The sequence below is a fragment of the Crocuta crocuta genome, unplaced genomic scaffold (assembly GCF_008692635.1).
Source record: "Crocuta crocuta isolate KB4526 unplaced genomic scaffold, BGI_CrCroc_1.0 scaffold20, whole genome shotgun sequence".
Classification (NCBI taxonomy): Eukaryota; Metazoa; Chordata; class Mammalia; order Carnivora; family Hyaenidae; genus Crocuta; species Crocuta crocuta.
The window spans coordinates 1,859,969-1,886,438 of NW_027527932.1; the positions used below are offsets into that span (position 1 = coordinate 1,859,969).

General features: G+C 38.5%; 1 protein-coding gene across 3 annotated transcripts in view; it reads left to right on the plus strand.

Moving 5' to 3' along the window:
- Positions 1–26,470, plus strand: part of PDE7A (phosphodiesterase 7A) — a 109,729-nt gene that overhangs the window by 39,170 nt on the left and 44,089 nt on the right. For 2 of the 3 annotated variants that reach the window (XR_013332033.1, XM_077751797.1), the window contains exons 2-3: positions 6,489–6,549; positions 10,025–10,108. Coding sequence is in view for 2 of the 3 variants with exons in the window: in XM_077751797.1 (XP_077607923.1) it covers positions 6,543–6,549; positions 10,025–10,108 (91 nt within the window). In the remaining variant the exon portion in view is untranslated. Of the gene's footprint in view, positions 1–6,142; positions 6,277–6,488; positions 6,550–10,024; positions 10,109–26,470 lie in introns of those variants that run through there. The other variant, XM_077751798.1, reaches the window with a different exon arrangement.

Genomic DNA, 26,470 nt, shown 5'->3' on the forward strand with positions numbered 1-26,470 from the left:
CGCGCCCGTCCCCCCAGGCTCCTCCGCCCCCTCCCGCATCACCCCTGCTGTCCCCCAGCCCCGGGGTCGTGGCATGAAGCGCGCGCCTTCCCACACGGGTCAGGTGGTGGGGCTTGGAAGGCAGCTGCTTGAGGTTGCAGGCAGGCAGTGTCCCCTCGCGTCCGCGGCCGGACAGCCGGCTGCTGCCAGGCTCGTACTGAGCCTCCTTGCGCCTCGCCTGCTGCGAGCGGAGGGAGACTAGGCAGTGGGCCTTCGGTTGATCCAATGGGAATCCCATTGATCTGGTGTCTGGCTGCCGTTCTTATCAAGTGGATCGCCTCTAAGGTAGGCCGTCTTTATTTTTAGGATTGTGACATTAGTCATTAGTTTACATATTTGGTCGGAGTCGCATTGCTCTGAGTATCTTCTTTTGCTTCGGTTTTTATTTTTCTGATGAAAAGAGCTAGGAGTTTTACCTGTCAGCTGAAAAGCTTAACTGTGGTTAAGCGTTTACTTTTTATTCTTTCTCCACCTTATTCCTCCTTTTAAGGGCTTTTTATGGTATCATTCCTTAGTATCGAGATAGCTTCCCTCAGTATCATCTCCTTAAAGAAGTTTTTATGGTTAAAGAAACACCTTTTGAGATTAAACAATTATTAAAAAATTTATACTTTGGTGTACATATTTTAAATACTCTTTTGGAGATGAACTTACTAACACATGTTTAATGTAGAGTTGTTGAGAATTTCTAAACAGTTATGACCTTTTTAAAAACTAAATAATACCCTCTCATGTTCTCTGTGAAAGTCTTGCTGCTACAAAAATGTATACCTAATTTATAATATGCTGGAAAAAATGTAAGATTTATTACATGTCTGTTTTTGAACATGAATTCTGAGGATCAGGCTTGAGAAAAGCTTCCATCTGGACAAAAGTCTAAAACTAAAGTAGGAAATATTTAAGATGATAGTATGTGAAATTATTTTTTCTATACTTGTCTAAAAGTGATTTTATCTTTCTTCCATCATGCAGCTTTTTCTTGTATTTAATTGAAGGCTATTAACTTAAAATATTTAAGGCCAATCAGTATTTGCTAAGTAAAGCTTCCACAAAGTTAAATTTATTTTCTAAGCAAGGTTTGAATCCTTGGTATATAATTTTTCACATTTAAGCATAATATTTTAAGCATAACTGTCCCTTTAGTGAAGTAGTCTTCTTAATGAGTATGAAGAAATCTCTTAAAGACAAAAAGTGTGCTCAAATTTTTAAAATCCTTGTGCTTTGTAAGTTAAGAACTAATTTTGTTGCATTGACAGCTATTTACTCATTGTTTTTAAAGGATTAGCTTGCCAAGTTATTGAATGAAGGTCAAGTTAATATTAATAACCCGTTAATTGACTTGTGGATGTCTTCAAAGACTTTTTACTTTTTTTGTAACCAGCAAAATGTTGTTTTTAAACAAAAAGAATGTTAATACTTTGAGTTTGTGATATTTTTGAAAAATATATTGTTTGCATAGGCCAGAAGAATGGGAAGGATACTTACTATTCAGTGGGTCAAAGCAGATAGACCATCAAACACCAGCATGTTTTTCTAGCATGTGTGAGATGAATATGCCCTTAAAAAGCTCATTTGACTGCATCAGAGCAAGCTGCTTTTAAAACTTTGGCTGGGCTTCCATCGTTTGTAGTCTGGCTGTTTGGTAATGTTACCAAAAAACTTGCTACTGTTGGTTAAGCCTTTTCACCATCGGTTTACAGATCCGCAAAACAGAGCCAACAGAACCTTTCTTGTGAAGGTCTTTTTGGGTTAAGTGAGATTTTGTATGAAAGCACCTGTCACGTTTTCTCCCGCAGAGCAGGAGTCCAGCCAGTGCTCGTTAATATATCATTACTTTTCCCTCGTAAGGGAAATAGACATACGTTTGCACAGTTCAGTGGGAAACTTGAACAAGATAAAAACCGTGACACCTAAAATATCTTTGCTCAGTTTTGTAGAAGGACTGTTCTCAAAAGTTACGTTTTATCTAATATTGGAACAATTTTTACACCTTTGGTCATTCACTTTGCAAGTCAAATCTTTTGTGGGAGAGTGAGCCTTCCTGACGGAAGATGAGCGGGTGTTTAACCAGGGACTCAGAGTCCTGTGAGCGTGGCATGGGTCCTTTGGAACCTTACAGTTTAACTTGTTTGTGCTGCGGCTGTCAGTTTCTGATTAGCTCAGCCTCGCCCATGTTTTGGCCTGTACTAGTTTGCTTTACAGGCTGTTCCCAGGACGGCTAAATTAGAAAAGAAGCTTCTCAGTTATTTCCGGTCACTGGTGAGGCGAGGTGGAAATGTGGGTGATAGCTCAGAGTGCTTAGGTTGTCAGCGACACAGGATTTGGATTAAATTTGTTTTGCTATTTTTATTAAAAAGAGAATTTTACTAGCATATGACTTTAAAATGGTAATCTTTAAAAAATAGGTGTTACGTCTGTGCTGCAGTGTTGGTGTATAAAGCACACATAACTGTGATTTAAAATAACTAATTCTAACATTCAAGTCAAATTTTTGTTGTCCCAGCTCATAATTTGCAGTGTAAGATAACTCTGAAATGAGTTATTTTAGATTATTCTGCCTCAGTTGCTTAGTGAGAGAATTTAACAGTATTTTTAATCTTGGTCTGTGAGGAGATAAATATATTTTCAGGGATAATTCATTCATTTGTTGAAGGGTTCAGAGAGATATATTTTAAGGTCCATTCTTTAAAATCATCTTATTTGGATTTATTTTATAAGAGTTATGTGTGGTTTAATATAGCATTTAAACTATTTTTGGATAAAACTTAAATTAGTAATCAATAGAATAATTTGAATAATTTGTACTTCAAGTAATTTGTTAATATATTTAGAATTCTACTCTTTTGCCAGGTTTTTGTTCTGATTAATATAGGCACTATCACTCTTGTATCTAAATTAATGCCTCTATAAATAAGTCTAAAGGGATTACCTTCACAGAAACTTAGTACGCCGTAGATATAGATTCTGTTAACTAGTTTTTGACATACTATTTTATTTAACAGAGAACTGATATTAGTCTTTCTCGGTCCTTAATAATGAGATTTTATGTTCTTAATTAGTGGCTGTTTTAATAAATAGTCATCCTACATTAAAAAAAATACTAATAAGGCCACCCACTTTCCTAAAGAGGGCTGTTGGAGATAACAAGTTACAATTCGTTTAACAAGCCATTTATCCAAGTTGTTACTGGACACTAGCAGGTTGATAGGTAATGGCCATGACAAGTGTTCCATAGTGACATCTATAGTTCCATTAATATATCTTGGCTGATGGAAACATTTATGTCCACATGTCTGCTCTCCAGTCTACTCGGTTTTCCTCTAATATGGTGGTGGTCAGGGGAGGCCTGTAATTTTTTTTTTAAAATTTTTAAATGTTTTATTTCTGAGAGAGACAGAGAGAGAGAGACAGTGTGAGCAGGGGAGGCTCAGAGAGAGAGGGAGATGCAGAATATGCTGAGCTGTCAGCACAGAGTCGGATGCGGGGTTCGAACCCACGAACTGCGAGATCACGACCTGAGCCGAAGTTGGACGCTTAACCGACTAAGCCCCCCAGGCGCTCCTGGAGGCCTGTAATCTAATAAGCTAACTGTCTTTGGGGAGGATTGACAGCAAATATGAGAGCTGCCCTTTCATACCAGGTGACTACAGTGGCTGTATGCTCAGAATAAATAGTTTAACCCTGAAACTATTTTAGTTCACACTGCAGGAGGCTTCCTTCAGGTAGATATTCTGTTGGTAGAAAACACTTTAAGCATGATGCTGCTTGCTACGAGTGTATTTTGTATGATTTAGTCCCTTGGGATTTTAGATCAAACTTTTCTTTATAGCTCCTTTGTAGTAGATTTTTATTTTACTTTTAAATTTTAATTTATTTTGTGAATATATAATTACTACACATGCTACAGAATTCAGCAGGTAGAGGAGTCTAGGTGGCTCAGTTGGTTAAGCATCCACCTCTTGGTTTTGGCTCAGGTCATGAACTCATGGTTTTGTGGGTTCGAGCCCTGTGTCGGGCTCCATACGGTCAGTGCGGAGCCTGCTGGGGACTCTGGGTCTCCCTCTCTCTCTGCCCCTCCCCTACTCAGCTGTCTCTGTCTCTCAGAAAAAACCAGGTAAACATTGAAAAGTCCTCCTCCTCCTCCCTCTGTCCCTCATGTTCCCTCGAGACCATCAATGTTGGAAATTAGAAATTTATATTTGTTTGAAACTTTCATTCCTTTTACATTTCATAAACTGTTTTTTGTGTTTGTAAGGATACGTGACATCGTGTTAAGAGTTTGACATTTTTCTCTTACATGATAAGCATTATAAGGAGATAATAACAGTGATTTGGGAAATTATTTTGCAAACTAAATCCAAGTAAGGGCTTTAAATAAAGTAAATTTCTTTATAGTGATAGTGGTAAAAAGATGGTTTTTCCTTGAGATCTCTAGATGTATGTTTAGGGATTGTAAATCTCATGCCAGAATTCTGTGAGGGAAGAAATCATTAATGTGATATGTAGAAATACCTCATTGCTTTAATGTCTATTTCTTTTGTTACTGAAGTTGAGCATTTTGTGTTTATGGGCTTATCATTTCTTTTCCTGTGAATGATCTGTTATGTCCTCCTTTTCCCCGTTATCGTATTCAACACTTTCTAATTGATTTGTAAGGCATTTTTTATTCCTTTCATTTTTAGATAGAGGAAATTTGCCGTTTGTCAGGTCTGTTGAACTCGTTTTGATCTCTCTTTCATGACTTCTCAACATGTCTTGTAGGAAAGTTGGAAAGGGGGGCGCCTGGGTGGCTCAGTCGGTTGAGCATCCAACTTCGGGTCATGACCTCACGGTTGGTGGGTTCGAGCCCCGCGTCAGGCTCTGCGCTGAACGCTTGCTTGGAGCCTGGAGCTGCTTCGGATCCCGTGTCTCCTCTCTCTGCCCCTCCCCCGCTCACGGTCTGTCTCACTCTGTCTCAAAAATAAACAAATGTAAAAAAAGAAAAAGAAAAGTTAGAAAGGCCTTTTCAGTAGGTAGTTTGATCAGTTTTATCTTATTCACGAGTTTATTCATCAACTTAATAAATCATCCACTAGTTTATTTAGAATCTGCTAAAAGCTACTGTTCTAGGGGCCAGGGGATTGTGGAAAATCACAGTTGCTGCCCACGTGGGGCTTGAATTTCCTCGTGAGCTAACTCGCTAGCCACGCACGGGGCAGGAGGGCGGGGCCGTGGGCGGGGGCCCTCAGGTGACCTCCACGCACGGGGGCAGGAGGGCGGGGCCGTGGGCGGGGGCCCTCAGGTGACCTCCACGCACGGGGGCAGGAGGGCGGGGCCGTGGGCGGGGGCCCTCAGGTGACCTCCACGCACGGGGGCAGGAGGGCGGGGCCGTGGGCGGGGGCCCTCAGGTGACCTCCACGCACGGGGGCAGGAGGGCGGGGCCGTGGGCGGGGGCCCTCAGGTGACCTCCACGCACGGGGGNGCGCCCCTGCGGACCCGGGGGGCGGGGGCGCCTCCGGCCGCGCGCTGTCCAGCCAGCCTCCCAGTCGGCACGCCGTTCTCAGGCGTATACCGCCGCCTCGTACCTCTGACTGACTGACGCGCCGTGGTATAGACATACCGCCTTCTCCTAGTCCGTCCGTTAGTTACTGGATATCCAGGGGGTTCTTAGTTGGTATTATGGGTAATGTTGTAAGACACGTTGCCGGCACCGTGTACTTTTTAAAACATATTTAAATGTTTTTCGTGTTTTGTTTCCATTTATGGTTTTCAGAGTCGGTGTCCTCTCACATCTCCTTGGTGAACTAGTTACATGCTAAAAATTCTCAGGGCACCTGGGTGGCTCAGTCCTTTAGTGCCTGCGGAGTCCTGGTTTGAGCTCCGGTGTTGATCTCCCAGTGTGTGAGACCGAGTCCTGCGTCGCGCTCCGTGCTGGCGCGTGAAGCCTGCTGAGGGTTCTCTCTCCCTCTCACGCCTCCCCACTCCCCCCAGAATAAATTAATAAGCGTCTGAAAAATAAAGTAGAACCTTCTCTGATTTCTTGCTAGCCTCTGAAAAACCATTTGGTTTTTCATTTTTGTCTCATTTCTAGCTGACAGGTTTCTTCAGGTGACGGTTCTCGTTTGCTTATTCATTAATGCATGTGTAAATTAAGGGCATGGTACATACTTGGACCACGTCTCCTCTTCAGCTCTCTCTTGCTCTGCAGAAGGTCTCCCTCCCAGTGGGCTTGTCTGACTGACACTAACGTTTTACCTGGTGCGTGCTTCTTCCTGTGTACCCACTTTTACGGTATCGCTTAATCATATTATAATTGTTTTCCTCACAGCTAGAGATTTTAAGAGCAGATGCCTTATTTCATTTTGTATATCCAGCTTCTTTTGGACACTGCTATACAAATAATAATGTTTGTTGAATTTCCTATCGCATTACTTGTCATGCATTAAAACTTGTGTTTTTCTTTTTTCTAGAGGCGTGGAGCGATTTCCTATGACAGTTCTGATCAGACTGCATTGTACATTCGTATGCTAGGTAAGCATTACTTATTTTGTATCAATATCAGTTATTTTGTTATCATCCGGTGTTGACTGAGATAGCTTTCATTTGGCTGCTTTTCATTACTGTTTACGTTAGAAGTAATCTATTATTTTGAAGTTTAAAAGTTCAAAACCAATATTGAATGTGATACGAATAAAGAGGTATTTTAGAGTCAGAGAGATCTCTGCCTTAATAACTGAGACTCTATTTTTAGTACAAATTTTTAAATTGAATTCTAGGGCTGTGCGGGTAGCTTAGTCAGCTAAGCTTCCAACTCGATTTTGGCCCAGGCCATGACCCCACCGTTCATGAATTTGAGCCCCGTGTGGGACTTTGTGCTGAGAGCACCGAGCCTGCTTGGGATTCTCTGTCTTTCTCTCTCTGCCTTTCTCCAACATGCCTGTTCTCACCTTCTCTCAAAATAAACATTGGAAAAAAATTTGAATTCTGAGCATCCTTCATAAAAAGCATTTTAGGTTTGTAGAGTTGCCAAATACTGAAGAGATGTCCATGCTAACATGGCCAAAGAGGAGGCCATGAAACACCTGATCACAGAGTGCTGTCACTGCATGCATTTTGTTCTCACCTGGCTGGCAAGGAAGACCATTTGTCTTCGTCCAGTCTCTGTTCCTAAATTTTAATGTTTTCCTCAAGTTCCTAAGGTAAAGTGAATTTAGATTAAACATGTATAATTTTCTTTTTCTCCCTCTCTTTGCCAGAATTCTTTCCTCATCCACACCCTTGTCGATCCCTTGTACTTTAATTCAAACTATTAAAAATGTACTATTAAGATGCCAGGGGCACCTGGGTGGTGTAGTCAGTTGAGCGTCCAGCTCTTGATCTCAGGTCATGATCTCACAGTTCATGAGTTCAAGCCCTGCATCATCATTTGCAACATCAGTGCAGAGCCTACCTGGGATTCTGTCTCTCCTCTCTGACCCTCCCCTGCTCGTGCTCTCTCTCTCTCTCTTTCAAAATAAATAAACTTAAGATTCTAGTAGACAGAATTACTTCTCTTTTCTTAAAGGAGTCTTCTGTGACTCCTTTCCTCATGCTTAGAATTCTTCCCTCAACTTCTAAGATATTGAGCCATTCACGTTCTTCACCTTTTTCTGATTCGTTTGTTTGCTTTTGCCTTTTTCACTAATTCTTTTTCCTCCGCTGAAGCCTGAGTGCTCGCCAGTGCCCCATGTTTGCCCGTCTTCCTTCTTCCTCTTCTTTACCCCGTATGCCTGCGTCCGCTCCGTTCTTCTTCGGTGCATATTTTTTTCCTCACGAGTGTGTGGCTCCATCTCTCTCTGCAGACATGTTCAGGATTCTGCTCTCCTGAAAACAGACCTTTAGACTCAGATTTTTTTTTTAACTCTCTAGAACATCTCCATGTGAGTGTATTATGGGTACATCACATTTACTATGTCTATTAAAACATTCGTGTTGCCCAAGTGTGTTCATTTTTCAGTCTTTTGCCATCTCAGAACATGTAACTCTATTCTTCTAGCTGTCACATCAGAAACCTTCAAATCCTTTTTGACTCTTATTTCTTACCTACTCCATGTCTACTTTATCAGCAAATCCTCTTGGCTAATACCTTCAAAATATATCTAGAATTTCATAGACCAATGCTGTTACCATCCCGATCTAAGTCATAGTTATTTTTTTATTGTTAATTATAGTTGCACTGTAGTACCTTAGGTCTCCAGAACTTATCATGCACATCTGACACTTGGTTCCCTCTGAACGGTATCTCTTGATGTCCACCTCCCACCAAGGCGTAGCTATGGCCTCGTTTCTTATGTTCACTCCTTACCCAGCCTCCCTGCCTCTATCTATGTGCCTCTGTTCAGTTATAGTCTGTGTGGCAAAAGTGAACATTCTGAGATAGAAGTTAAATCAGTCTCACTCCTCCCTTCAGAATCTTCTGATGGTTTTCTATCGTAGACGAATAGCCAGAGCTATTATGATGGCGCACAAAGGTCCCACGTGATCCAGGCCTGCTACCTCTCTGACCTCACTTCTCACTCACCTCACTCCGGTCATGCTGGCCTCTTTGCTTGACCTTGAACATACCCCATCTCAGGGTGTTTTATTCATTCTTTCCTGTGCCTGGAAACCTCTTCCTTCAGATAGCCACGTGCCTCACTGCCTCCCTTCCTTCAGGCCTCTGCTCAGATCCCGCCTTTCCAGTGAGGTCTTCTCTGACCACACTAGTAAGTTCAGCCTCTGCTGCTTCTCCTCCCTGTTCATCTTTCCTTGCTTTAGTTTTCTTCAGATTAGTTATTACCATCTTCCATATGAATGAGATTATTACTTGTTATATTATTGGTCTCCTTAAAAGGATAAATTTCATGGAGACCGGGACTTGATGTGTTTTGCTCACTGGCATATTTGCAGTGAGTGACCTGTAGAGGATGCTCAGTAAGCTCTTGGCTTGTTGCAGGGTGAAGGGATCCCCACATGAGAAAGATGATTTACCATCGTGGGATGGACTCAGATAACATGAGCCTTGTAGGAAATGATGGCTTTATTTTAGAGAAACAAGTGAGCAGGAAGCCCTTCTAGGCAAGCAGAATTCAAGGGACTGAATACTTCAAGGTTATAAAGTTGGAAGTATAGTGGAATACTGTGGAAGTATAGTGGGTAAAGGGCTGCCTTTGGAGCCCACAGAGCACATTTTAAATCCTGACTCACCCTTTACACCCTTTACACTAGCTTTGTGGCATGAGCAGGCTATTTAACTTCTCACAGTCTCAATATTGTCATCTATGAAATGGGGGCTAAGATTCCTACCTATCAGAGCTGCACAGAGAAGTAAAATATATATAAGGCCCAGAGCGTCTGGTACACGATTGAAGTAGTTATTTTGCTCTTTGGACAAGTAGGTCTGAAAGTTGTATGGATTACACGTAGAAATAATACTGAATAATAAGACCCAACTAAAGGCCTTGGGTATATCCGCTGTCAATGAGAAAAGAGAAAAGATAGATCAAATTAAACATTTATGGCAAAATCTTTAACATTTTACTTTTCTGTACGTTTATAAAATTATAAGGTGCTTGAGAATAGGTAATATATTTTCTTTCACGTCTCTTATAGTCTATAGTATGGCACTAGACACTTAATATTTTTCTTTCTGGATTTTTACAGTTTCATGCTAGGATTTTTTGAACTCCTTGTGAATAGTAAGATGTTAGGTTGGATTGTCATATACTTGTCATGTTTCTAACTTTAAGTTTTAGATTGTAATTAATATTATTGTAGGGGAAGATTTAAAAAAACTCCTCTAGCTTTACAACTCAATATTGAAAATTTGTAAACCACTTCAAATAAACCTGCTTTCAGCTACTTATTCCATGTATATCACTAGTAGGTCCTTACTTATGAGTATACCACGTAAACCTTTGTTGCATATGGGAGCTTCTTCCGAAGGGGCAGCCTTCTAAGCTTTTGTTTTATTCTCGATTTTGTCCAGGAGATGTACGTGTAAGGAGTCGAGCGGGATTTGAATCAGAAAGAAGAGGTTCTCATCCATATATTGATTTTCGTATTTTTCATGGTAAGTGTTGGCATATACAGCATTTCTCTTAGGCTTTCAGTAAACTACACATTTTCATTAAATTATGTAATTTTTCAAAGGGAAAAGAATACAAGAGAAAAACAATATGTTTGGAATGTTTTCAAAACTTTGGGTCGTGATAAATGACACTGTATTTCCAGATAATGTTAGTAAATGCTTAGAGGCAATTAGAATTGGGAAGTATAAAATATGAAAGCTGATATAGTTTTTCTTTTTGAATTTAAATGTGAAATGACTTTGGTACATTTTTTTTCTTTCATATATATATAAGATTATATATAAATATGTATTTTTAAGTTTTTTTATTCTAAACGTATTGTCTTCACTACCGTAGATAAAATGTTTTTGTGCGAATGACATTTTATAAGGTATCTTTGTAGCTAACAACGTGCATCCTGATTTATTTGAAAATACACCTCCACCTTTTAAGTTTTTTGTTAGAAGGGATATTTTGAAAACAAGTGTTGTATGGGTCAGGCCCCATAATGGAGAAAACAGAAAAACAGAACTTCTAAAACCGTTAAACATTAAACACATCTGGTTTTGGAGGAGTTCCACTTTTGGTAATATTGGGTAAATTACTTGGATTAACACTCCAGTTTGAGAAATTAGAAAGCCTGGACAAAGTATGGAAGACATGTATTTGAGTGCATCAGAATGCTAATAATGCAGAGAAGAACCTGGCATTTTAGGCTGCTTTTCCTCTTAGTAGCATCAGCTGATTCTGGGTAAGGTGGATGAGAAGCTGAGCAGAGCTTCTAATGGACACTTCAGGCTAGAAAAACAAAAACGGGGGTTACTACCCCACCGAGGTTGGGGCATCGGTCCTGGTAAACCCTCTATGCTTCCGATGGGACCTCAGAGTGCTATCGTTCAGAAATAAATTTCGCCTTTGAAAGAGTTCAATCTGTGATTAGATGAAGGTGATCTGAGACTTGAGTACCACTAGCCATCCACTTGAACTAAATGTTAATCCTTTTTGGAGGAAGGTAGCATTTTGAGATAAATCTCAAATTCTCTAAATTTTTCATATGCAATATCAAGCACTAAATTAAAAATAAAAAGGCAAAAGGAGATAAGACTATGATCAAAAATGAAGAGGAAATGATAGAAACATCCAGAGGAAATGCTAATAGTGGAATTCTTTCACATGAGCTTCAGAATGACTGATTACGTTGATGGGAGAAAAAGGAATGAGAATTTCAGAAGCGGACTGAAAATTGTGGAAAAAAAGAATCAAATGGAAGTTTAAGACTGAAAAATAACATACCTTAAGTAAGAACTCATTGAAGATAGTTTTAACAGCAAAAAAGACCCAAATGCAGGGAGAATTAGCGTACTGGAATATTAGGCCAGAAGGAAATCATTCAGAATGAAACACAATAGGCAAAAGGTAGAAAATACAGAAAAGACGTGGAATGTGTTCCACTTATCTATTGCTCTATATCTGTCAAGATTTGTGAGAAGTCTAAGATTTTACCTTATAAGTTAACAAACAAGTTAGCCTGTTAACGTCCTGGGTGCTGGCAGAAGACAGAAGACTCCTGGGTCAGAGACAAAGGGCTGCTTATTCAAGGCACGACGAGCAACATGAGCATCATATTGTATCAGCTCTTCTAGCCCCGCCGTAGCCCACAGTGGCCGCCTGGAGGATTTTATGTGGATGCTGTGCACACAGTGAATTTGCATTACATCTGAGGAGTAATGAGCTTGGGGAAGATGCCCGTTTTACAGGAATACTTTGTCCCAGAAAAAGATGTTATTTGTTCTTCAAGGTTGCTAGCTGCAAACACAACCCAGAGAAATGGTCGTGTACAACTTGGTCAGGGCTTGGCGTTCTTGCCACAGCAAGCAGGAATGTATAGGAACACTCAGAAGTGTCCTCTGTGGAGGATTACGTCTCCCAATAGTAACCAGTGACTCCAGAACTTACCAGCATAAAACAGCTTTTTTTATGTTCATGATTCTGAGGTTCAGGAATTTAGTCAGCATTATCAGGTTTGATTTGTCTGTGATCCACAGTGTTTTGATTTTCAGCTGGGGTAGTTCAGGCAGCTAGAGATGGCTGGGATGGCTCCACTGGGTCCGTAGTCAGGGGCCTTGCTTTTCTCCACATGTCCTCTCCTGGGGCTGGAACATCTAAGATGACTTCTGCATTCTTCTCTGTGGTGCCAGGGTAGGGTGGCTGGAATTTCTGTGGTTGGCCAGCGTTTCTTGCCATACATGGCAGTCTCAGGGCAGTTGGCCTTCTTCCATGGCAGCTGCCTTCACCCAGAGCAAGCATTCCAAGAGAGGAGGTATGGAGGTATGGGAACCTGGTCTTGGATCTTGCGGGTATGGACACTGGGACATTTTCATATTCGATTGATCAGCTGTGTCACATAGCTTGCTCAGATTCATGCAGAGGACATAGACCCCACTTGTCAAAGGGAGTAAGGTTAAAAATTTTTAAATCTTCTATCCTTAATCTGGCACAAAACGTATTAAAAATATCATTAGGTTCCAAGGAGAAGAATGGGGAAATACAGCAGAAATAGTCTTTGAAAAGATAATGGCTGAAAAATCTCTAAAGCTTGATACAACAGGCTAACGTACAGCTTCAGGAAGCATTAACGAATCTTAAGAAAACCACAGTGGATTAGTTCAGTATAACTAAAAACCAAAATCAAAGAAATTATTTCACTTATATGTGAACAAAAACAAATGACCAATAGAGGAGTGAAAAGAGAGGGAGAAAGGCAAACTAAAAAACAGACTCTTAACTATAGAGAACAAACTGATGGTTACCAGGGGGGAGGTGGGTGTGAGTATAAGTGAAATAAATAGGTGATGAGGATTAAGAAGGGCACTTGTTGTGATGAGCCCTGAGTGTAGTGGGAAGTGTTGAATCACTATATCATACACCTGAAACTAATATTACACTGTGTGCTAACCAACAAATTTAAATAGAAACACACATGTCTCTGTCTCTGTCTCTGTCTCTGTCTCTGTCTCTGTCTCTGTCTCTGTCTCTGTCTCTGTCTCTGTCTCTGTCTCTGTCTCTCTCTCTCTCTCTAGCATTTTAAACCTGAGAATAAACTCTTTTCAAAAATGGAAAAGAAAAGGGGCCTTGTCTGGCTCAGTCAGTAGAGCATGTAACTATTGATCTCAGGATGATGAGTTCAAGCCCCACACTGGGCATGGAGCCTACTTAAAAACAGAAAAAAAAAAGACATGCAAAATGGAAAAGTAAATCAAATAAGTAAAAGTAGTGAGAGAGAAAGAATATTATTACCTTCAAAAGAACAGCTCTGAGATTGCCAGAAACAGATTCTGTTTCATTTTCAACAGAAACTAAGAAGCTAGAAGACAAAGGAAAGATAACTTCAAAGTGATGGAAAAAAAATAAGTAACTGTCAAACTAAAATGTCACTCACAAACTCTTCTAGAGAATAAGAGAAAAAGGACACACTTCACAGCTTACGCAAGGGCAGCATAATCTTGCTACTAAAAAGCGGCAGGAATATGACAAGAATAGAAAATGAAAGCCAGTATCACTCACGAATATAGATGAAACATCCTGAGTATAACATACTATCAAATTAAATATGCAATTTTTAAGAAAAAATATATTTTGACCCAATTTTTATTTTCTCAGAAATATAAGATTGGCTTAACATTCAAAAACCAGACATTGTAATTCTCCATATTTAAAAAAATTTTTTTAATGTTTTATTTATTATTAAGAAAGAGAAACAGAACACGAGCCGGGGAGGGGCAGAGAGAGGGAGACACAGAATCCAAAGCAGGCTCCAGGCGCTGAGCTGTCAGCACAGAGCCTGATGTGGGGCTTGAACTCACAAACCTCCATATTATTAGTAGAATAAAGGAAAAAAGTCACAGAAAGACCAGTGTAAAGAATGTCATTTATCACCTTTTCTATTCAATGTTATTTTGGAGTTTCTAGTTAGTACTATAATTTAAGAAAAAGAAATAAAAAACATAAGGATTAGGAAGGAAGTATAAAGTGTCACTATTTATGGATGACATGATTATGTACTTAGAAAACTATTAGTAATAAGTGAGCTTGCAAGTTTGAAAGGTGCAAAGTCAATATGTAGTTGTATTTCTATAAAGCAGCATTGACAAAAATTGAAATAACAATATGTATTTACATCAACGAAAGGTCAAATATGTAGTGATCAGTCTAGCAAGAGATGTATATGGCTCTGCATAGGAAACTATAAGATATCACAGAGGAAAAGAAGACCTAAATAAACAGAAGTATATATTATTGTTCATGGACTGGAAGATTCAATATTTTAAAGATGTTAGTTTTTCTTGAATTGACCCATAGATTTAGTGAAATCACAATAAAGATCCCAGCAGGTTTTTTCCCGTTTGGTAGAATCGATGCAGAGTGTAAAACCTACAGAAAGATTTAAAAAGCCCAGGGACACCTGGCTGCCTCAGTGGGTCGAGCATGTGACTCTTGATCTCAGGGTTGTGAGTTTGAGCCCTGCATTGGGTGTAGAGGTTACTTGAAATGAATAAAATCTTAAGAAAAAATAAGAACCATGTTGCAGAAGTTCTATAGTCCTTGCAGTTCTAAAGATGTGTCATAAACTATAGTTATAATTAAGGTTGGGCGATACTGGTTTGAGGGCTGACAAATAGGGTAATGAGACACTGTAAAGTTCAGAAACAGAAGCACACATATTGGGCTGGTTTGGTGACCCATGGGGTAAATATAGGGGAAAAGGTGATCTTTTCAGTAAATGGTCCTGCAGTTGGTGAGATTGGGCTCTGGGATTCTCTCTCCCTCTCTCTCTCTGCCCCTTCTCTCCTTGTGCGTACTCTTTCTCTTTCTCTCCCTCTCAAACTAAATACTTAAAAAATTTTTTAAAATAATGATGCTGAATCAATTGGCTACTTATATGGGGGAAAAATGAATCTGGACCCCTCATTCCCATCATAATGATAAAATCAAATTTGGGTGTATTTAGTTTTCCAGATTATACTGATAAGTCAAATAAGATGAGGAATAAGAGTTGATTTAGTAAAGTGGAGGTGGTGGGAGGGGAAACCTGATAATTAAATGAGTTTAAAAGAACAGGAAGATAGATGTAGCAAGACGGACAAGTCAAGTCCTCTAGAGATTTTCACTGCAAAGAAAAGGAAAGAGAGAGAGGCAGCTGTCGAGGGAAGTAGCATCACTAAACACAGAACTTAATAATGAGGCTGGGAAATAAGAAGACCTGGCCACGTGGAAATTCTTGCAAGTTCTAAAATCAATACTTGAGTCAACGAGGAAGTAAAATCTGATTCTGCAGATTATTAAAAATGATAATTAAAGATTACACATAAAAATTGTTGAAGTTCAGTTATAGCAGTGCTTATGGGAAAATTCTTAGCATTAAAAATATTTACATGAATAAATAGGAAAGAATGAAGTAAGTGAATTAAATAGTCGAGTTCAAGAAGTTAGAAGAAGAATAACAAAGTACATCTAAGGAAAGATGAAGATAGTAATTAGTAAAGATAAAAAACAGAAGTCAATGAGTTAAAAAACTAAAATAAAAATAAACTAAATAATAACTAGTACTTTAAACAGAATCGATAAACTGCTGGCTAATTTAATCAAGGGATTATATTAAGCTGCATTGCATACTTAAAAACTAAGGGGAGGGAGGAATCCTTACAGATTCAAGGGAAATTAAGAGTAAAAATAGACTGCTTAAGAATAATTTTGATTTGGGGTGCCGGGTGGCTTAGTCAGTTGAGCATCTGACTGACTTGATTTCTGCTAAGATGGTGATCCCAGCATTGTGAGATCAAGCGCCATGCTCAGCATGGAGCCTGCTTGAGTTCTCTCTCTCCCTCTGCCTCTCTCCCCTGCTTGCTCTTTCTCTCTCTCTCTTTCTCTCTAAAATGAAAAAAAAAAAAAAAAGGAATATTTCTGATGAAGTTTTTGTTTAGGAAAATACCTTTTTAAAATAAAAATGTTATGTTAATAGGGGTTTATTATATTTAAAAGACTTTATTTTTTTAGAACAGTTGTAGGTTAAGAGCAAAATAGGAAGTACAGAAATTTACCACATACCTCCATCCCACAAATGCATGGCCTCCTCTGCCATCAACATCAGCACCCAGTGTGATGTATTGGTTAGAACTGATGAATCTATATTGACACATCGTCATCACCCAGAGTCCATCATTTACATGAAAGTTCACTCTAGGCGCTGTACATTCTGTGGGTTTGAACAAACATGTAATGACATGTATCCATTGTTAACAGTATACAGACAGTTGTTATTGTCCTAAAAATCCTTTGTGTTCCACCTATTCATCCCTCCTTTCCCAGCCGTTAGCAACTAATGATCTTTGTACTTTATCCATTGCTTTGCCTTTTCCAGAATGTCATATAGTTAGAATCATACTGTAGATGAGTAAATGAATTTAAGAGAATAGGAAAATAGGTGTAATAAATACAGATTGTACTTTTCAGATTGGCTTTTTTCACGTGAATAATACGCATTTTAGGTTACTCCTTACCTTTTCATGATTCGATGGCTTCTTTCTTTTTAGCACTAAATACTATTCCATTGTCTGGATGTACCACAGTTTATCCCTTACCTACTGAAGGACATCTTGGTTGCTTCCAGGTTTGGGCGTTTATTAATAAAGCTGCTACAGACATCCATATGCAGATGTTTGTGTGGATATAAGTTTTTACTCCTTTGGATAAATACCAAGGAGTGTGATTGCTAGATTATATGGCAAAAAGTATATTTAGTTTTGTTAGAAACTGCCAAACTGTCTTCCAGAGTGGCCGTACCACTTAGTATTTCCCTCCAGTAATGAGTGGGAATCTGTTGCTCCACATTCACATCAATATTTGGTGTTGTATTCTGAATTTTAGCCTTTCAAATGAGTATGTAATGGTATCTTGTTTTAACTTGAAATTTCCTGTGGATCATCTTCTCATAGGCTTATTTGCCATCTGTATCTTCTTTGATGGGGTGTCTGTTAAGGTTTTTGGCCCAGTTTTTAATCAAGTTGTTTGTTTTCTTGTAGAATTTTAAGAGGTTTTTGTATACTATGGATAATAGTCCCTTATCATATATGTCTTTTGCAAATATTTTCTCCCATTATGTGGCTTGTCTTATTCTCTTGACGTTGTCTTTTGCAGAGCAGAAGTTTTTAATGTTAATCAAATCCATCTAATCAATTTCTTTCGTGGATCATGCATGTCTTTAAGTGTTGTTTCTAAAAAGGCATTTCCATACCTGAGATTGTCCACACATTTTCTTCTGTGTTGTCTTCTAGGAGTTTTATAGTTTTGTATTTTATATTTAAGTCTACGATCCATTTGAATTAATTTTTGTGACAGGTGTAAGGTCTGTGTTATATTCGTTTTTTTCTTTTTCTTTTTTTTTTTGCATATGGTTGCCCAGTTGTTCCAGTATCATTTGCTGAAGAGACCTTTGCTCTGTTGTGTTGCTTTTACTCCTTTGTCAGAGATCAGTTGGCTATTTTATTGTGGGCTTATTTCTGGGCTTTCTAGTTTGTTCTACTAATCTATTTGCCAGTACCACACTGTCTTGATTTTTGTAGCTTTATAAGTCTGGAAGTTGGGTAGTGTCAGTCTTCCAGCTTGTTCTTTTCCTTCGATAACGAGTTGTCTAGTCTTGGTCTTTTGCCTCTCTGTGTAAACTTTAGAATCAATTTATTGATATCCAGAAAAATAACTCCCTGGGATTTTGATTGGGATCGCATTGAAACTATGGATCAAGTTGAGAAAAACTGACATCTTAACAATATTGAATCTTCCTATCCATGAGCATAAAATATTTCCATTTATTTAGTTCTTTTTTATTTATTTTCTCATGTAGATCTTGTATGTATTCTATTAGATCTATTGCTAAGTGTTTCATTTTGAGGAGTGCTAATGAAAATGTTTGTGTTTTTAATTTTAAATACCGGTTGTATATTGCTGGTACATAGGAAAGTGATGAACTTTTCTGTATTAACTTGTATCCTGCAACCTAGCTATAATAATTGCTTATTGGTTTCAGGAATTTTTTTGTTTATTCTTTCATGTACAGACAATCCTGTGAACAAAGAAAGTTTTATTTCTTTCTTTCCAATTCTATATGTTTTATTTTCTTTCTTACTGCATTAGCTAGGACTTCTAATGTGATGTTAAAAAGAATGGTGAGAGGAGACATCCTTGCCTTCTACCTAATCTTAGTGGGAAAACGTCAAATTTCTTACTGTTCAGTATTTTAGCTGTGGGTTTGTTTTTTGTTTTGTTTTGTTTTTGATAGAGTGCGTGTGCATGCACTTGGAAGCGGGAAGGGCAGCGGGAGAGAATCTTTTTCTTTCATTTAAAAAATTTTAATTTATTTATATATTTTTAGAGAAATAGTGCAAGTGGGGGAGAGAGAGAGTGAAGCAACTTCCACTCTTAGCATGGAGCCTAATGTCGGGCTTGATTCCATGACCCTGGGATCATGACCCAAGCCAAAATTGAGAGTCAGATGCTCAACCTACTGAGCCATCCAGGCGCCCCTGTGGGGTTTTTACAGGTATTCTTTATCAAGTTGAGAAAATTCCCAATATTCCTAGTTTACTGCAAGTTTTTATCATGAAAGGGTATTGGATTTTGCCAAATGCTTTTTCTGCATCTGTTGGTATAATCCTGTGTTGTTGTTGTTGTTTTTTTAAGTCTGTTGATGTGATGGATTACATTAATTGATTTTTTTTTTTTTAATGTTGAGCCAGACTTGGATATGTGGTATAAATCTTACTTGGTGGTAGTCTATAGTTCTTTTAATGCTTTTTTGTATTTGACTTGTTAATATTTTGTTGAGAATTTTTGTACCTACATGCATAAGAGATACTGGTTTGCAGTTTTCTTAGATCGTCTGTGCCTGGTTTTACTGTTAGAGTAATGCTGGCCTCATAGAGTGAGTTAGAAATACTCCTTCTGTTGCAGTCTCCTGAAAGAGATCGTAGAGAATTGGTATAACTTCTTCCTTACGGGTTCAGTAGAATTCATCAGGGAACCCATCTGGGCCTGATGTTTTCTGTTTTGGAAGGTTATTAATTACTAATTCCAATATTTTAATAAATATAGGCCTATTCAGATTGTCTATTCTTGTGTGAGTTGTGGTAGACATTTACTGAGGGAATCTGGTCAGACCACTGGAGGTAAACCTCACCGAATTGTTGGGGGGCCCCATGACTGGGTTTCAGAATCGTTCACACTCAGCCTCCAGAAATTTACCAGTTATAGTTTAGATTTCCCTACCCTGGCCCGGGTTCCTAAGGAGGTTTCTGTTTGGGAGTCTGTGCTCCAGTAACTTGCCATTCTCTCTAGTCCTCTCTTGGCCTCTCAGATCTTGAGGGAAGTGGTTTGCCCTGTGTCCTCTCCTCTCTCAGGGATCCTAGAAGAGTTGTTGATTTTTCAGTCTGTTCAGCTTTTTATTTATTATTAGGACAGAGTGGCAGCTTCCAAGCTTCTTACATGTGGATACAGAAACTGAAAGTACTATTGTGTTATTTTTAAATGAAAATGATAAACAAGTATTACCAATTTTTTTTTAATTTCTATCATGGTAAATATCAGTAGCTGTAACTCATATAAACTAGAGCTCTTTGGGGCAGTCAGTAATTTTAAGTGTACAAGAGTTATGAAAAGCAGCATGTTTGAGAAGGTTGCACAAGAGTTATGTCAAACCATGTCTAGAGATTGATTTTACAAGCAACTTCGTTTGGATCTTTAGAAGACTGGTGATTATTTTTAAGAAGCAAATATACTCTTACTATATGTGTCTATTAAAAACCTTTTTTTTGAAAAAATTTTAGCAAAAATTTCAACAGCATAAAAGAACAATAGTCTGGTCTTAGTGGGTTTGTGTTAGGGAAGAATGCAAGCATGATTCAGTATCTAGATTTTGTGGGGTTTGTTTTGTAACTGTATATTGACAACATTGGTTGCTTCCAGGAGGGAATGGGTGGCTTGAGAAAATGAAAGAAAAAAGTTTTTTGTTGTAGAGACTTTTGAATTTTGATTCATGTGAATGTATTATCATTGAAAAATTTAAATAAAATTATTTGTAAAGATTGTAGTATTTATGAGTTAGGATATGAATAAGGATATCCATAAAAACGTTAAGTCTAAATAGTAACATTATTATAAAAAAAGGTGCAGTTATATTGAGAGTCTCTAGTATAACCCTTTATCTTTTGCTGAATTTACTCAAATAGAAGATTTGAAACATATAATTATTATAAAGTATTGGAATTTTAAATAAGGGATGTAATGGACCTTTTGGTTGGGAGAGGGAATTTGGAAATAATCAAATTGTTGAAAGTAATCTCTAGTAGAATTAAAATAAGATGGACAACTTCTAAATCATAACACAACCAAGAGCAAATACTAAAAATTCTAAAGGACAGGGGCACCTGGGTGGCTCAGTCAGCTAAGTGTCCAGGCCATGATCTCACAGTTTATGAGCCTTGCACCAGGCACTGTGCTGACAGCTGGATTCTGTGTCTCCCTCTCTTCTTTCCCCGGCCCTGCTCATGCTCTGTCTCTCTGTCTCTCTCTCAAAAATAAGTAAACATTAAAATCAAAAAGAAATAAAAATTCTGAAGGAGAAAACAAGAACAGACCAAAGATATCAATGATAGTAATAAAGATAAAAGTATGAAGTATTCCTTCTAAGACATGAAGATGCTCAGATTAGGTAAAGAATGGAGCCTAATGACAGACACTGGTTAAAAAACAATATGAAGCAGTACCAGGCTTGAAGAAGTTACACTGGGTTTGGGGACCTACACTTGCATCCTGATCGACTGATGTAGAACGATTGTAGGATGGTGTCTCACAAGTGTATACAGCCTCATCGTGCTAGCTGTTTACAGAAGGTGAAGACTCTAGGTTGGAAATTGACTGTCACTGTAGAATCGGTCCCGTAGTTACTGCCGAACAAGACCTCTCTAAGCCAAAATGATGATATACTTTGGAGGGGTTTTTTTCATAGAGAAAAAAATGAATCATTGTTTCCTACTAGTATAGTAGGTATTGTTTATCACAGAGCCCAGAATTCTTAACAGAAAAAATCTTCATCTAGTATGTTTTGTGAAAAGTGATCTAATCAGAGTGAGCACATGCTGCTGCTATGACTAAAACCTCCCATGAGCTGTCTTCAGGAGCCTTCTCTTTTTCAGACTTGGCAAAGGCACCTACCTACCCTTAAGCAGCTCTCTGGGTTGAGTTTAAACCTTCAGAGGGACTGAAGCATTTGAAAGGCTTTAGTCATGTGTCCTCTCCCTTATAAATACTTAAAAATAAGATTTTACTTTTCACAATGACATACCTCGCATGCTGAAATTAAAATAGTTTCTCTATGTTCAGGTTGCAAACTTCTAGATAGTTGTGTTAAGTGGATCGAAGTTAGAATATCTACAGCTCCTTTACTCAGCGCTTCTGTGCATCTCTGTGGTTGTAACTTAAAGTCACTCTTCATTTTCCTGTTGTAAAACTCCTGTCTCTTTCTGCTCTTTCATTGCTTAAATCCAGTCTGCAGTAAATTCCATGTATTTTGTAACCGAAAATTGTTGCCATACTTCTTTCCTCTCTGCCCTCCTTATCTCTTATCCTACTTGATTCAGAGCTTTATCCCCACTGTCTGGGATTATTCTGGTATTATCTTAACCGTCGTCCTTACCTTTAGGGTTTCCGTCCTGTAATATAACCTGTGCTCTGTACCCAAAGTCAGATCTTTCTAAAGAAAGGGAAAGCTTAAAATATAGGGAAAAATGCATCACAATAGGTAAAGACATGTAATATGCTATCGGCATATTAATTAAAACTTATTTTTGGGGCGCCTGGGTGGTTCAGTCGGTTAAGGATCTGACTTTGGCTCAGGTCATGATCTTGCGGTTCGTGGGTTCAAGCCCTGTGTCGGACTCTGTGCTGACAGCCAGCTCAGAGCCTGGAGCCTGCTTCAGATTCTGTGTCTCCCTCTCTCTCTGTCCCTCCCCTGCTAGTCTGTCTGTCTGTCTCTCAAAAATAAATAAAACATTTAAGAAATTAAAGTAAATAAAACTACTTTTTGTCAATAATTTTGTGTTCTATGTGTTGTAGCTGCGAGGTGCTGATATTTAAGTGTTGGAATAGTTTTAACTAATTCTGGATTATGACTTTCTCCATGTTGGTATATTATCTTTACTACAATACCTGGCAATGAGACATCTACACGGTAATATTGAGCTTTTCATGCTAAGTTCTTTTGTGCATTTATCAGGTATTATCTTGGTTCTGTGGGGCAAGAAATCAAAAACTTTGCCCAGATGTCATTTCTCACTGAAGAGGTTTTTCTGAAGCAATCTTTTACCTTTATTTTTGTTCTTGTTAACTTTTATATTGTAGCACAAAAGGTAATATGTATCATACATATAAAAATGTTGGTGCTAACCCTTGTTTGAGACCCACTGAGAAATGTCAGCTTTTATCCCACTCTTAAAAGATCCCTAACCTTCAGACCTGTTCTGTCTGGGAATTACTCCCACTAAGGTACAGATTTCTGGCCCTCTGGCATTTAAAAACTGATTCTTGATGTCTTTCATTCAACTAGTTTGGACCTGTTTAGTCTCCTAGTTTTATGGTGTGAAAATTTTAAGTGACGGTGAGCAATGTACAGCACTAACAACTTGGGAGGAAAAAATAACGGGGCTGAGAAGGGAGGGAGAGAGGAATTGTTTGATTAGAGCAAGGGGCCGATGGAGACGTGGGGCTGACAGGAGGGTGGTTTGTGCTGAAAGGCGCTCCAGACCTGTGTCTCCCTCACGTGAGCTCCTGCGCTGTGGAGCGTCACTCCTTACTGTGATGGCTTCGCAGGTCTCTGCCTTGACCCCACTCTAAAGATCACCAGGAGCCTCCTTGTGCGTAAGGTGCTTACCTTCAGTAGGCTGGGTTGAAAGCCCCAAATATTCCTACAAATATTTTTCTATACCTGGCCTGTTGAAATAGAATATTTTGAGTCTTCAGTTTATTGGACTTGATGAAATGAATTCTGTATTAACATTTTGTCAGAATTTATTTTTTGTTTGCTTCTAAAATTGTGTGTCCCTCAATTTAATCAATAATTATTTTAGTTACACCTTATTTTTAGCTTATATAATAACAAATCCTAATATCTTTAAAATGTAAAAGAACTATTAAAACACTGCATGTGCACTCAGAAAATTAGGTGTGTTTTTTGAAAGATTCTGGGATGATTATCAAATAGTAACAGAAACTGCCAGCTTGACAGTTACTTCTTTTCATGGAATTCACCAAAGCTTGCTGACACCATCCTGACGAAGGCACGGTCTCTTTGCCAGTATCAGACGAGAAGTAATACAAGGAATATGGGTTGTTTGTTTTCTCACAGCTTTTGTCCACGTCTACACAAATGCAGGTTTTTCCCTTTTCTTTTGCTCCTGGGACATGATAATGCTTCAGTCCATGTAAATGTGTTTTACCCATTATCTTGAGCTTTTTATTCATTTTAGCACTTTACTCCACCCCGTAACAGGGCAGCAAGGGGATTTGTCAGAATATTTATATTGGAGTCTAAAAGCTCTTACATTTGTAGGATTTTAGTCTTCCTCATTTTTTAGTTCTTGGCTTCTGGCAGCTTCTGGCTCATATTAGAGATTGAATATATTTTTGTGGCAGCAAATTGACTAAAACTATATCTTCTACCAGTTAGATTTTATAGGATACTACTTGTAGTTCTCTGAGTGTGATCTGAACCATTAACCAAATTCAGGCTGGTTGCTGCCTTTCCTCTGAATCTAATGTCTCATGTTGTCTTTAGTGTAATGACTTGCTTGAAAAGATATAAAACTCCTGGGGCGCCTGGGTGGCTCAGTCGGGTGAGCGTCCAACTTCGGCTCAGGTCATGATCTCACGGTTCTTGAGTTCGAGCCCCACGTCGGGCTCTGTGCTGACAGCTCAGAGCCTGGAGCTGCTTCGGATTCTGTGTCTCCCTCTCTCTCTGACCCTCCCCCGCTTTCTCTCTTTCTCAAAAATAAATGAACATTAAAAAAAAAAGAACCTCCTTAAAACTCCTTTTTCTGAGAGCCTCATGTGTGTTTGATTCGGGGTTGTTTCCTATCTTCCTAACAGGGCTGTGTTAGACCTCAGTACTTGTTTTTTACTGAGTTATATGATCAGAAAGAACATCTGTTTCTATGTGTTTTTGAGTTTAAAAGCTTATGTCTCACTGATTTTATTGTCTTAGATGATATCAGTCTTCATAGTGACTCCCATACGAGGACAGTTCCTGTTATATTTGGCGGCTTTTTCGGCTTCATCCCGTTAAGTGTAAGAGTTGTTGCTTATCGTTTCCCTCAGTGGTGACTTTGTCTTCGTTACAGAATTTATCTTCTTGTCTGTCCTTCTGTCCCACCTGACCAGTACTTTATTATTTACAAGCATATTTTCTTCAGCCATTATTTGTTTGATCTGCTACCATAGGTATTCATCACTTGCAGTTTAGTCTCATTCCAGCTTCTACGTGCAGCTGTGCTGTTGTGGACGAAGGCCGTCTTTTGCTGGGGATTCTATTTAATTATAGTTTGTTCCCAGTCTTCATCCGTCTTGAAATCATGTCTGTAATATATAATGTGAACAGCATGTCTGTGACAGTTCAGGGAGGCATCACGAGCAGCAAGAATCTGGTCTTTTTTCCCTTTTTCATCATGAATGTCCCTACTTCCAATCCCCTGTACCACATGTCTACACTTGAAAACCACTGATTTTTGTTTCTTTGTCCCAAATTGATATCTTCTCTAACTTCAAAGCATAAATTAGGGAGCTGATATGATATGGAATGGACATTAATCTTAATACAGTTTAGTGGTAGTTTAATTCTAATTGTGCTTGGGAGAACTGGGGGAATAGAGGATTTAACTTTAGGCTTTATTTTGCCTGTTATGCTTTAAGTCTTTGTTCTTTCTTTTTTTCTGTCTGTCTTTCTCTTTTTCTGTCTTTCTCAGTTCACTAATAAGGTAATTAAAAATGTAATGAATATGGAGCTATCTTCAAGTCCTGAGTTTCAGCATAGACGGATCCAACATACCACATATCCCATCTCTGAAGGGTGGAAATGCCTAATGCATAACAATAATGACAATAATCTTATAATCTTTTAAGAGTTTTATACCAATTATTTTATCCTATCAAAGTGAACATTGAATTCCATAAACTAAGTTTATAAGAATTGCTTAAAGAATATCGATTGTACAGCTTATTCTCATATTAACATTGATCTGATTTTAGATTATGAGTAGCTCATTTATTTCTTTGATTTACATTAAAGCTTGGACTGTTTATATATTCAGTTTAAAATAATAAAATATGCATATTTTGAAACCTTTTAAGTGTGTGCATTTATTTCTATAGTATATAAAAGTATGCAGTGGTCTTCAGGATGAAGTACGCTATCATGAAGAATAAACTTGGCTTTTGTTAAAATAGGTAGTGTGAGGTCATGTGTTTAAAAATATTTGAACTTGAAACTAATATAGTGTCGCAGGTCAATTATACCCTAACTAAAAAAAATTTGATATCTATGATAATTATAACCATTAAACGTTAATTGTTTATTCTTTCCCCAAAAGGCACATTGCATGTATTATCTCTTAATGTTTACAACAGTCCTGTGATGACTATTTTACAGTGAGGAAACAGTAAAGACTTTAATAAATAATTTTGCTAATGTCACAAAACTAGTAAAAGTGTTAGAACTGGGATTCAGACTCAGGTGTGTCACTGCACAGCTCATGTGTGTACCCGCCCGGCTGCGCTGCCGCTGCGGATCAGCACCGACTGCTCCACCTAAGCCATTGCTTTACGCACCTAGCTGGGTTTCTTCCCCATTTATCCGCATATGCCAAGTGTAAATATTCTTGCAAGAAAATTTGTCCCACAGACATACATAGATGTAATTATTCAGTATTTTAACAGTAACCCCTCAGATATGGCTCCTGGTGTGTGTGTGTGTTTAGGAAAATTAAAGGAGAGGTTAGAATATAGAATGCCTTCAGGTTTTTTATTCTGTTACCATGCCCCATGACTTGCCCTAGACTACAGTTAAAACTGAATTAAAAAAACATTTTTTTAAAGTCTCCAAGGGTACTTCATGATCTATGTGTTTTTCGGATTTTAAGGTGGCAGATTTCGTGGCTGCAGGGCTCCCTCTTGTGGACCTTTAACGCAAGTAGCTGTCAAGTCTCCAGCTCCAAGGGCTTTTCTGTTGAGAACCCCTCTCGTGTGACAACTAAGATCCGTGACCTTAT